This window comes from Culex quinquefasciatus, chromosome 1 (assembly GCF_015732765.1).
Source record: "Culex quinquefasciatus strain JHB chromosome 1, VPISU_Cqui_1.0_pri_paternal, whole genome shotgun sequence".
Lineage (NCBI taxonomy): Eukaryota > Metazoa > Arthropoda > Insecta > Diptera > Culicidae > Culex > Culex quinquefasciatus.
Window position 1 is genome coordinate 123,374,860 of NC_051861.1, and position 13,468 is coordinate 123,388,327.

Consider the following 13,468-nt stretch of genomic DNA (forward strand, 5'->3'; position numbering starts at 1 on the left):
AAGGCCTGCTTCGATCTCTCTATACTGCTTTATACGCTTTACTTTTCTCTTTTGTTTTGTTTTATTTTTGTCATAATTCTTGCTCATCATTCGGGGATAAATTAAGAGTTGAGAGTAGCGGCAACAAGCTCTATTGCTGCGTCAGCGTCTGCGTCTTCTGGTTGCGGCGGCGGTTGTTGGTTGTTGGTAATAGTAGCATTATTAGGAGTAGTTGTAGTTGTAGTAGTAGTTGTGGTAGTTGTAGTAACAATAGGAGCATTGGTAGTGACATTGTTCACAATAGCACTCGTCGATGTGTTGTTGTTGTTGTTGTTTTGCTTGCTGCTATGTTGCTGCTGGATATTCTTCTTGGATGCGTTTTCGGAATGTTGCTCCCCCTTCCAGAGGCCGTCGGTGGAGTCGTCCGAGTCGTCAAACTGGCTCTTCCACTGCGAGGCCAAGGTCAGGGCGCCCTGGTACTTGGGCGTCTGGTGCTGGCTAGCGTTATCGTCGTCGATGATGGCGTGCTGCGTGATCGAGTAGTCCCGACAGCTCTTGTCGTCCGCCACGCTGCGGTACTTGGCCGATTGGGTCGCAAACGAGCGCAGGCTCTTGCCGCCGAGGTGCAGCGATTGCCGCTGGGTCAGCTGCGAGTTGCCCAGACCCTGCTGGAGACTGTCCGGGCCGCACGTGCCCGGCGACTGACCGTCCGTATTGCCCAGACCAGGCGTACAGCTGACGTCGTCCCCGTCGGCGTTGTTGCCCGCCGACGTCATCTTCAGCTTGGCCCGGGTCGCCTCCGACAGGTTCAGATCGTTGGCCTGCGAGTGCTGCTGGTGCAGGCTGGCGTCCATCGACGACGCAAAGTCTTTGATGTTGACCGGCGGTGCCGTCAAGATCCGTAACCGGCTGCCACCGTGCTTCGACGACGGCTTGTTGACATCCGTGTGGGCCCGCAACAGCGGAATCTCCGGCTGAAAAGAAGAAACAAAGTTTCCCAATCACGGACTTCAAAGTCAAGCACCCCGCAACAGTCACACTCGTCAGTCGACTCCCATCAGGTAAGTACGTGTCAAATGTCGCGGCCCCCTTTGGTAAGTACAACTGTCAAAGTTCTGTCACCCCTGTCAACTCACCTTCACCTTGGTGCCCGCCTCCTGGCTGGCGATCAGTGCGTCCTTGAACGCTTGCCGCAACCGCGGATCCAGCGGATCGCCCGCGGCGTACTTTTCGTTCTGCCCGTTGGCCTGTGCCGTGGTGATTCCGTTCCCGGTTGCGGTCCCGTTGGCCTTGGCCACGGCATTGTTCTGTTGCGCCTGCTGCTGCTGCTGCTGCTGGAGCAGCTGTTGCGGCTTTATCGACTCAATGGGTTCGGTGTGCATCACCTTGACCGAGTCTGGAATCACTTTGCGTTTCTGAAAAAGTATCCTAAACTTAGCATATTCATCCCGACAGAGTAAAAGTCGGCCAGAATTACCCTCACCTCCGTCAGTTCGATATCTTTGTGTTTCTTAATTAGTTCACTCTTTGGTACGGCTGCGTTTACTACTTTGGCTTCGCCGCCGACGTGGTCGGCGTTGTTCTCCTCCACCTTTTCCCAGTCGAACGGATCGGTTTCCTTGACGCCGCGGCGCTTCATGCACCGCTCAAACAGGGTTACCAGCATCTGTAAAAAGTTTAGTTCAATCCAGAGTCAAGAAGGAGCTTCCAGAAGTAGATACTCACGGCATAGTCGGGCTTGTCGGCGTAGTTTAGCGATTGAATGTGATCTAAGAAGTACTTGAAATCTGAAGGCAAGTGCTTGAGTAGCAAACGATGATCGTACTTTTCCTTTAACAAACCAACCTGAAACGGAGTGAGACGCTTACAGATCTATTGGCAGTGGTACAGGGGGTTGTGCGGGGGTGAGGACGGAATGAGGGAAGCTGCTAAGGGTGGCGATAGGTTTGTTCGATAGTTGATTAGTACATTTTGAAATCAATTTTACATCAATTGATACATTTTTGAAAAAAAAAATCGTCCCGTTTTCTATGGATTGATTTTCAACCTACAATATTATCATTAGCATTTTTTTTTCAATATTTAGCGCAATTTTTTTTTTTCAGATCATACATTTTTATCAAGAACCAGATTTATTAGTTTAAAGAAAAATTTTAGATGTTTGAAATAAAATATTTTTGTAAGTTCAAGACAACAGCTCTTTTTTTGGAAAATAGAAAATCTCTAATTCCATTAAAATATGTTAGCTTTGAAAATAATAATAATATGAATGTGAAAATATTGTTAAAAAAATATACAAACTGGCAAACTTTTGAACATTTTCGGAGGGGTGCCACTCAGATGCTTTACCTATGTCGCCGTGGACACAATATTTATTAAAATTTATTCGAACAAATTTATGAAGCATGCTTTGAATCCAATTAAAAACAACCATAGCAATTTGAAAACTTGTTTTTTTTTATTTCGTGAACAATTTTTTAATGTAATTTTTTAAAACAGTAGTTTTCTACGTTTTCGCAAAATGATTTTTCATTGTATAAACTATCAATTTTCCAAGTTTTCCATACAAACTTGGCAGCAATATATATAAAGTGCTATGAAAACGTTCAAAAATCAGTGTCTTGAGAAGAGAATTTCCGATCGATTTGGTATCTTTTGCAAATTTGTAGGTTACGATTAGGCTGGTACAAATATTTTTAAGAGTTTTTGTCACCCCCCTTCAAAATCGGCCCAAAAAATCAGGGGGCATTTTTTTGTCAAAGGCTTCAACATTTCAATGGAAGTGTAAGTGCAATTAGCTGAAATCAATTTAAAATGCATTCCCCTACGTCTAAAAATATTTTTAGCATGTTTAGGTTAATTCAAAAATCCTTTGAATTTTTGAAAATGTTTGGTGTACAGAACCGCAAAATTTTTTTTTCGCTAAAATTTTTGTTTTCGTCAAATCTCACATTTTTTTAAAACTAATGATTATAAAACAACTGAACTAGTGTTATATACATTTTAAAAAACTTTTAAAATACAAGGCCAAGGGACAACAACTTTTTTTTAAATATTTGCAATGGCCTTAAGACTTTACTGAAAAAAAAGGTTTCTCAATTTTCACAAATAATTCACAAAACTAGCTAAAACATGTTTAAAATGATTATAAACGAAGGGCAATGCATTATAAATTGTTTTCAGCTGATTGCACTTTAAATTCCATTGAATTTTGAGTTTTTTTTCATATTGTTTTGCTGGCAAAATCTTCAAAAATATTGGAAAAACAGTTCCAAAAAATACTTCAAGCCTAATATTTTTTTTACCAAAAGCATCCCAAAAAATTCATCTTCAATAAAAAAAACTTCCTCATGCACTTTAACTCAAAAATCGGCAAATGGTCCCAACATATAACAAAAATAAGAATAAAGAATAGGATTAATTTTACTTGTCCTAATCGTAACCTTCTATTTTGCAGTAGATTGGTAATGATTAAACCAAACAAAAATCGTGAGAGACATTCCGAAAACTAGAGAATTCCGTAGTCAATCTTCAAAGGGCGATACCTTAGATGCTTAGATTCAACTTAACGTGACAGTTCGCTAGAGCAAGAGGGATAGACTGTTTTTTTTCATCCAAGGTTTCGTCCTTTTGAAAAGTTACTGCGGAATTGTTCAGTAGTGGTTTTCCACTAATTCGAATCCACATCAGGATGACAACAGAGACCCTCTAAATCATAAACGATTTGTCTCAACATTGACACAGATACACTTATGATTTTCTAAAATTTTCGTTTTTCATTGTTACCCTAATCCACATAGCTTGCATGCAAGTTGCTAACGAGAAAATGTAACTTTTATCAGCGTTGGAAGAATCTTCATCAGAAGAAAATCTTTTAACGCTCATCAACAGAAAAAAAAATCGAAAGGGAGTATGGCTCTCCTCTCTCGCGCACGGAGGTTCGGTACAACCAAACTAAAAAATTCATCATATGGAACTTTCGGCGGAATCCCGATTTCACTACTACGTTTTCAGTTGTAACATCACACGTCGATAAATGACCTGTCACTTTTCGTAGATGAACAGTGTTTGTAAACAAAACGAGATAAATGAATTTAAATCTTGCTAACAATGAATATAGAAAATACAAAAAATCATCCACTGCTTGATTTTTTTTTTCGAAAAGTGTGTTAGCGACCTCATTATTTGCCCATATTGAAGTTCTTGGCGAAAAAAAAACTTAACGATTATACGGCCTTCTTAAATTGCCTGTAATCAAGCAATTTTTCATCAGTGCTTCAAAAATGATAAATTCAAAAGCTTATTTTACCAGCAAAACAAGGGCCATGACCCGATGTGATTGCAATTATTATCCATGATACCAACAGTATTGAGTAAACAGAAAATTCAAACCCCTTTTCTCCGAACTCACCTGCTCCTTATCCTTAATTTTACGCCACGGAAGCTGGCCGGTAACAAACTCAACAAGCATATAGAACAAAGACCACAGATCGTCCTGCCGACCCATTTCCCGATTTTTGTGCGCGTTCAGCGATGCATATCTAAAAAAATAGATTTCAATTGTATAATAAATCAAAAATAAAAAAAATTATTAGTATCTTACCTCACAGTACCACGGAAACCAGCGGCCGCCCGGGGACATCGAACCTCCCCGGTGCCGGTAGTATACTGTCTAGCTAAACCAAAATCCAACATGTAAATTTTACGATTATTGCACGGTAACCTCCCGATGGCAAAGTTGCTCTGAAAGATGTTAATTTTAAGGTTAGAATTATTTTTCTACATTAACCAACTGATTTTCCAACGCACTGGCTTAATATCACGATGAAGAAACCCGACCGAGTGGATCGACTCGATCGATCTGAGTATCTGCAGCCCGATCCGGAGCGTGGTGCTGAGGGAGAACGCCCCGCGGGCCTGCGAGCGCCGCAGCTCGGCCAGGTTTTTGCCCTGCAGCTGCATCACCACGTAGTTGAAGCGATCGTTCCGGCCGCACCCAATGAACCGGCAGATGTGCTCCTTTCCTGGAAGTTGTTGGAAACACATTTAAACTTTTTCTAAAGATAGTTAGATTTTGAAGAACTAACCCTGCAACTTCTTCAGGACGGCCACCTCCATTTTGAGGACCTGCTTGGGCTGCCGGGCCGACTCGACCTGGAATGATTAAGAAGGGTTTTTTTTTTTAAACCAATAATTGGAAATGACATTAGAGCACACATTACCTTCAGGGCGACCTGCTCTCGTGTGATCAGGTCCTGGCCCTCGTAGATCTCGCCGAAGCCACCGCCGCCGATCTTTTTAAGGACCTGAGAGGGAAGAAAATCAAAGTTTGTATAAGTATATTTTATAAATTACTAAAATTTGATTATCATTCAAAGCTGAGAAAAGCACTCTATAGTACTATATTTTTATTGAGGAATTCTATTTTGAAATATAAACTATAGATTAAGATAAAATATTAGACATGATTAAATGATTTGGCTTAATTTTTTAATGCATTAAATTTCGCTTATTTTTGCTTCAAATTAGAGTAAATCTCTTGTCCTAAATTGAAAAAAACTAGGTTTGCCAGAAGTGAATTTTTAACCTAAATTTGAATTTGATCATCTCCAAATTTTATTTTTGAATCGACAGAACCAAGAGTAGATTTTTTTCGTTTGTTGTAAACCTTCATGATATGATTTAAAATATTTTGATACAAATAGCTTAACTAATTACAACACTTTATACGGGATAATTGAGCATTAATGAGCAGTATTTAAGAGCGGAAAATTTTGTTAGCAGACTCCTCAAACACAGCATTGAATCACGAAAATAGTTCAACCTAAGTTTCCTGCAATGGAATACCTCCTTTATTAAGGTTCTAATTCCACGAAATGCGAAATGTTTGGCCCACTTGCGTCCATCAAAAATTCTCAAAATTTTCAAGCTAAGAATTCTAAGCTTTTTTGTGTTTTTATCTAGTTTTTATTTAAAAAAAATAAAATGAGAACTACCTTTAAACAATAAGAAACTAAATATTTAGTTATTTGTTAATTGTTTTAAAATAATTCAACCAAAAAAAAATTTTTTTCATAATGATTTATAAAACATAACAAAAATCGAAATATCATACTATCATATCATAATATCATTATAAACATACATTCGTTTGACAAAAGATCAAAAGACATATGGTCGAATTTCAAATTTCGAATTTCGAAAGAAAAAAAAAAAGATCGAAAGTTTAAAATATTTCAGAAGTCAGACATTTTATTTCAAAAAAATACTCTTCATGTTTAAAAGAATGGAAAAACTCATCAAAATATTTAAACTATCAGCTATCAACTATCAGATAAGGTTGTTTTTATTTTTAAATATAAAATAAACCTTACAAAATATTTAAAAATAACCAGACTTTTTTTTTTAAAGAGCTGCTCATATTTAAAAAAGTGGAAAATCTAAAGAATAGGTTGTATTTAAAGAATGGAATATAAAAAAATAATAGATGTCACTTTTTTCCCATTCGAATTTTTGTCTTTTCGACCTTTTGTTCACTTTCGACCTTCTGTCGATTCGACCATAAGTCTTTCGACCTATTGGCATTTGACCTTATGTCAATTAGACCTTTTGACGCACATCCCATACTGTAAACTATATTGTTTAAAATATAGTTGTTGGCCTTTTTCAAATGTTTTTGCTTATATTGCTTTAATTATTTTTTTAATTAAAAAACTTTTTTTTTTACATTTGAAATTAAATCAATAGATTTGACGACCCGACACAAAGAATTTTTTTCAAATAAAATTTAAATATGAATTATCAAAAAAAAAAACAATGCATCTTATTTCAAATAAAATTGTAAAAGTATTAACATCTGTGCAATTCTCTGAGATTTCAGTGAAAATTCAAAAATCATTGGAAGGTTATGTTAGATTGAGTTGGGGTTTTTCGGCAACTTTGTAGGCAAAGAATAAACTGAAAAAATTTTTACACGGATTTTATTCCAAAAAATACGTTTTTGCAACCCCGTCGTGAAACTACTTACTTTTCCTGTCATTCTTGAACGACGAAAAAGCCTACTTTTCTGTACCAAAAATAACAGAATCGAATAGCAACACTTTTCAAAATAAATGCTGAAAAGTTCTACTTTTCAGCACTGTAATGGGTGCTGAAAAGTTGAGCTTTTCAGCACTTGTTTCGAAAAGTAACACTTATCAACATTTTTTTGATTTAAACGATTTATTGACAAAATACATGACAATTTTACTTAAAATTTCACTCAATGTGTGTTTTTCGGAATCGCAAAAAAAGTTGTATGGAACTCGTTGCAAAACTTGATTTTTTCAGCACTCTTCGTATTTATCCAACTCGGTGAACCTCGTTGGATAAATGTACGACTCGTGCTGAAAAAATCCCCTTTTTGTAACTTGTTGTAACTACTATTTTTTTGTAATGTTTTTCAGGGAACTTAAAATGCCAAAAATCTTTGAGCAAGTCATATTTTCTTCAATAGTGATTTAAAAAAAATCCAAAAAGTTTTAATCTAATCTAATCTAAAAAATCCAAAAAGTTTTAAATACATTTTTACTCTATTTTCATAAAAAATAAAATATATAAAATCAAATTTAGAATAAAAAAATACACTTGGTAATTTAGGTAACGTTTTCAAGTTATGGCCATGCTAAGTAACTCTTTTGAAAAAAAAACAGCTATTTATTTAAAAAAATGCTGATGAAAAATATTCTTGAAATGCATAATAATTTCCCGATCTTTTGATTTTATGAACATATTTGATATGGTCTAAACAAAATAAAAAAAACAGGCAAAATTGTATTTTCTCAGTGTTGCTCAATTAGCCCTCATGTTTTGATAACAGATATCTCAGAAAAAATGTAACAATCGTGAAATTTTCTGAAAAAATACAAAACGAATAGCTAAGGAATTCTTTCAGCTCTTCAAAAATATAAAATCAAAGTTTTTTTTAAATTGAAAAGATAGAAAAAAAGTGAGTGACAAAAACAGATTTTAAATGTCGTTAAAAATTCTTTATATCAAAAAACTCGAATGCAGCACTAGAATTTTATTGCCAAGATGGCGGCAAAACTCGTGCGGAACTAGCGCGAATTTCTTTAAAAAAAACACTTTTACAGCTCTTAGTGTGGCACTCAATGCGAAATTTGCCCGCAATTGAACGTATCATAACGTACAAAATTTCAAATTCCGATCACCTCACCCATGACTGCACTCAAAACTGAGAGACTAGATTCAAATGATTGCAGTCACCACGAAGCACCGCACAAGTAAGAAAAAGAGAGAGAGAAAGAAAGAAAGAGAACAAGTGCGTTCGTGTCGCGCGGCTGCTTGAGTGTCGAGCTCGGAATTCGTTCGTTTCCACTTCGTGTGCGTTCACTGACGGTTAACTGTTAACTTTAATATAATTGTAAATATTCTAATTTCGCTGAGAATCGCTCAAAATCTTTATTTTATTACATTGAAAAATCGGACTTACAGTTGCAGAGTTATCATGTGGTGAAAAATTAAATTTCTGATAATTCATTTTCCCAAAATATATTTTTTTATGTCGCATAATTAATAAATCAAATTTTCGATCAACAAAGTTTCGAAAATAAAATTATTGAAAAAAATTAGAGGTTTTTTGAAATGCCAAAACTTGAACCTTTCCAAAATTATCTTTCAAAATTAAGTTTCTTTTTTTGCATTTACATGACAATCAATAAGGGAAAATACTGGAAATGTTTAAAAATTATGATACCGAAAAGAAAATAAAATCAATGCAAATATCAATAATTTCCAAATTCACACTTACCTTCCACCGCTCCTTGACGACGTGGCCGCCCTGCAGCAGGTCCTCCATGTTGTTGTCCGTAATTTTGGGGCCGTTTGCTTTATCGGTCTGCGTCGCGAATCTGGTTTTCTAAGCCGCTTGCAACACGCGGTGCGAGCGGCCCTATTCCGGATAACTGGGTTAAAAAGAGGTTGACGGCTTATAGGGGATAGCTGCCACCGCCGCTGCTTTCGCCGAGTCTCGGAACTTGGGATTGACGTCGTCCGCGACTACTAGCCGGTCAGTTTGCCGAAGACTGCGATGCGATCCGGTTCCCGTTGCTTCTTCTGCAGGCAGTGATGGCGACCGTCCAGTCACGGGGAGCAGCATTTGAGTGAGGGCTTGAGATTAGTTGGCTTAAATTTATACGAGGGGGGGTTTGCTACTACGTAATTAAATATTATTCTTGAACGACAGGTTGTCGTTCACTGTCTGCTTGATACTCGTGGCGAGCGGTTGGGGATCACTGTTTTGGTCTTATTTTTAATCTACTCCTAACTGTCATGTTCGCTCATGCAAATATCACACTGTGTTTGTTGCTGTTACAGAAATTTTGTAAACTTTATTCGCTAATTAGATCGTTGTACGATTGACTAGATTTGGGTCAGTCCGGGTGGCACGCTAGAACGGAAGAAAAAACAAACAGAAAACAAAATATAAATAAAAAATAAACAAACAAAAGTCACAAACTCTTATCACACTTCACAATCACAGCAACCCACGGAATTCTTCGCACTAACGTCCCCAATCAAAACACCGATCGAAGCAACCAGCTGCTGCCTGTCGAACCAACTGAGACCAGACAACACGTTGAAGCTCCGTTAATGGCTCCCGCTGACCACAAGGTTCGTCCCTTATGCCTTGACCGGAACGACGCCGCCATCGGGACATTCTTTGTTCTCTTATTCTAACTGATCAAATTGTCTCTCAGCACAAGAGACGAGATCATCGTCCAAGCGTTAGGGTAACCTAACCTATGGTCGCCATTTTAAATTTTCTCGAAACGTCAAAAAGGTAAACTAACCTCACTTTCAACAAATTTCCACAAAACCGTCAAAAATAGGAGCATCCACTCACGCGGAAAATGGGGAAAATCGGAAAACCCTCATCTTCATAATGGCAGAATTGACGACAGACCAATTCAACTGCCAATTGCGACCACGTGCTAACGCTACCGCGCTCGTGAAACGTAAACAAATAAACAAAAACAAGCGAGAGCAAAATGATAACAATCACACATTGAGGAGGCGAAGTGGCGCGCGGATCATCTCGGACAACGCGGCGGTGAAGGGGTTGAACGAATCGCAGCAACCTTGTTGGGATCGTGTGTCAGAGTGGGTGTTGTGGGAGGTAGACTAACAAGGGGGGAGGAAGGGGGTAGATTTCCTCAACCACCACCCCTTCTGAGCCAACTTGGATTGGATTGGGGCAAAAGTGATGGCAGCTGGTTGATTATTTTGTTAATTGATGGTTTAATTGGATTTGAGGGGTGGAGGAATTTTTCGATTGCAATTTTGTGGGGGGGCTGCCATAACTGCAATTTTGGGTTGATATAACAAAATAGTAATTATAAAAGATATGACCAAACTAGTCTACAAAAAACGTTTTTTGGTATCCTCGGTAAACTGTGACATGTTTTTTTTGTTCCATTTCAAATATTTGTTTGGAAGTTGTAGAATAAGTCCAAAATTACATGGCAAAACAAAATCGTAAACCCAGCCTCCAAACTGACTAATAAATTTAGCCAAACAATCATCTACCAAAACCGGAAATGGCATTTTTTTTTTTTTTTTGATTTGGCTCAAACTTTGTGGGGGCCTTCCCTATGACCAAAGAAGCTATTTTGTGTCATTGGTTCACCTATACAAGTCTCCATACAATTTTGGCTGCTGTCCATACAAAAATGGTACGTACATATTCAAACAACTGTAACTTTTGAGTTAATTTTCTGATCAATTTGGTGTCTTCGGCAAAGTTGTAGGTTTTGTTGAGGACTTTTGAGAAAAAAATAGGTACACGGAAAAAAAAATTGCAGATTTTTTTATCAACTTTTTTTTCACTAAAACTCAATTTCCCAAAATACGTATTATTCGATTTTCGAGATTTTTTGATATGTTTTAGGGGACAAAAATCCGCAACTTTTGAGCTGTAGAGAAGTACGGTCAAAAAATCTGCCGACGAATTATGATTTTTTGAAAAATTGTGATTTTTGAAAAAAATCGAAATTTCATAGAAAAAAAAAATTGACCAATTTTTTTTATGTAAAATTGAATTTACGATCGACAAGTACTTTACAGATTTTTTGATAAAGGGCTTTCAAGATATTGCCACCAAAAGTTTGATTTTAGCAAAATATTTCCAGTTTTTCGATTTTTAAAAATAGTGAACATGAGTGATCATTTCTGAAAATATTTTTTTTTGAAAAGTTTAGAAAATTTGCTTTAAAAGAAAGACTAACATTTCAAAATGCCGTAATATTGAATGTTTGGCCCTTTAGAAATGTTAGTATTGATTCAAAAATTTTGAAAAACTTTTTTTTCGAAAAGCTCGAAAAATTTACGAATGTTTCATGTTTCAACATTGAAAATCGGACCATTAGTTGCTGAGATATCGACATTAGAAAATAATGGGTATTTTGGGTAAGACTTGGAAAACTTCAATTTTTCTGTTTCTTTTTGTTTAAGCCGCTGAATCTCAGTAACCAGTGGTCCAATCTTCAATGTTTCTTATAAGAAATTGTAGGCAATTTTCTGAACTTTTCGAACAAATATTTGCTGTATAAAAACAGATTTTTTCGAACAAAATGTTATTTAATAAAAAAAATTGTTAAGTACTTTTCGATTCCAAATCTGATTTTTCTTTTGAAAAAAGAGGTCAAACAATTTTAAGTACGAGATATATATTTTTTTTAACAATCATAACTCGTTGGCAAAATGTTGGTCCATAATTCTGAATGCCTTTGGTCCCCTAAAACATATTAAAAAAATTCGAAAGTTAAAAAATTTAATTTTTGGTAAATTGTATTTTTTTGAAAAAAATTTAATGAAAAGCCACAGTTTTTTTCCGTGAACCTATTTTTTCCTCCAAATCAACCAACAACTTTGTCGAAGACACCAAATCGATTAGAAAAATCAATAGATAAAGATTTTCAAATATTTATGTTTTCAGAAAAAATACACGGATACATTTTATTTTTTTTTTTTAAATTAACTGACTTTTTTATTAGGTTTTATAACAAGTGAGCAATTCTCTACCAAAACCGGAAATGGATTTTATTTGTATTTTTTTATTTGGCTCAAACTTTGTGGGGGCCTTTCCTATGACCAAATATGCTATTTTGTGTCATTGGTTCACCCATACAAGTCTCCATACAATTTTGGCAGCTGTCCATACAAAAATGGTATGTAAATATTCAAACAGCTGTAACTTTTGAGTGAATTTTCTGATCAATTATTGAGGACTTTTGAGAAAAAAATAGGTACACGTAAAAAAAAATTCGCAGATTTTTTTGATCAACATTTTTTTACTAAAACTCAATTTCCCAAAATACGTATTTTTTGATTTTCGAGATTTTTTGATATGTTTTAGGGGACAAAAATCCGCAACTTATGAGCCATAGAGAAACATGGTCAAAAAATCTGCCGCCGAGTTATGAATTTTTGAAAAAATAGTGATTTTTGGAAAAAAATTAAGTTTCATGCAAAAACAAGTTTGACATTACTTTTTAATGCAAAATTGAATTTGCAATCGAAAAGTACTTTACAGATTTTTTGATAAAGGGCTCCGTTTTCAAGATATAGCCACCGAAAGTTTGATTTTAGCAAAATATTTGCAGTTTTCCAATTTTTAAAAATAGTGACCATGAGTGACCATTTCTAAAAATATTTTTTTTGAAAAGTTCAGAAAATTTGCTATAAAATTGTGTAAGAGACATTGAAGATTGGACCTCTGGTTGCTGAAATACAGCGGCTTAAAGAAAAAGAAACACAAAAATTGAAGTTTTCTAAGTCTCACCCCATCAGCCTACCATATTCTTATGACGATATCTCAGCAATTAATGGTCCGCTTTTCAATGTTAATACTTGAAACATTCGTGAAATTTTCCGATCTTTTCGAAAAAAATATTTTGAAATTTTTTAAATCAAGACTAGCATTTTAAATGGGCGTAATATTCAATATTTGGCCCTTTTAAAATGTAAGTCTTGATTTATTTATTTTCAAAATATTTTTATCGAAAAGATCGGAAAATTTCACGAATGTTTCAAGTATTAACATTGAAAAGCGGACCATTAATTGCTGAGATATCGTCATTAGAATATGGTAGGCTGATGGGGTGAGACTTAGAAAACTTCAATTTTCGTGTTTCTTTTTCTTAAAGCGGCTCTATCTCAGCAACCCGAGGTCCAATCTTCAATGTCTCTTAGACAATTTTATAGCAAATTTTCTGAACTTTTCAAAAAAAAAATTTTTAGAAATGGTCACTCATGGTCACTATTTTTAAAAATTGAAAAACTGCAAATATTTCGCTAAAATCAAACTTTCGGTGGCTATATCTTGAAAACGGAGCCCTTAATCAAAAAATCTGTAAAGTACTTTTCGATTGCAAATTTAATTTTGCATTAAAAAGTAATGTCAAACTTGTTTTTGCATGAAACTTCAATT

The 13,468-nt window shown here is 35.8% G+C and overlaps 1 protein-coding gene across 6 annotated transcripts in view; it reads right to left on the bottom strand.

Annotated features, from left to right (window-relative positions):
- Positions 1-9: 9 nt before the first annotated feature.
- Positions 10-13,468, bottom strand: part of LOC6038310 (tau-tubulin kinase homolog Asator) — a 31,488-nt gene continuing 18,029 nt past the window's right edge. For 3 of the 6 annotated variants that reach the window (XM_038260513.1, XM_038260523.1, XM_038260532.1), the window contains 10 exons: positions 8,789-9,093; positions 5,202-5,285; positions 5,067-5,133; positions 4,789-5,003; positions 4,583-4,722; positions 4,391-4,520; positions 1,705-1,824; positions 1,457-1,645; positions 1,116-1,394; positions 10-953 (listed from right to left, as the gene is read on the bottom strand). In XM_038260513.1, coding sequence (XP_038116441.1) covers positions 102-953; positions 1,116-1,394; positions 1,457-1,645; positions 1,705-1,824; positions 4,391-4,520; positions 4,583-4,722; positions 4,789-5,003; positions 5,067-5,133; positions 5,202-5,285; positions 8,789-8,836 — 2,124 coding nt within the window. In that variant the 5' untranslated portion in view covers positions 8,837-9,093 and the 3' untranslated portion in view covers positions 10-101. Of the gene's footprint in view, positions 954-1,115; positions 1,395-1,456; positions 1,646-1,704; positions 1,825-4,390; positions 4,521-4,582; positions 4,723-4,788; positions 5,004-5,066; positions 5,134-5,201; positions 5,286-8,788; positions 9,148-9,195; positions 9,428-13,468 lie in introns of all 6 variants that reach the window. The other 3 variants (XM_038260538.1, XM_038260556.1, XM_038260546.1) reach the window with 3 other exon arrangements.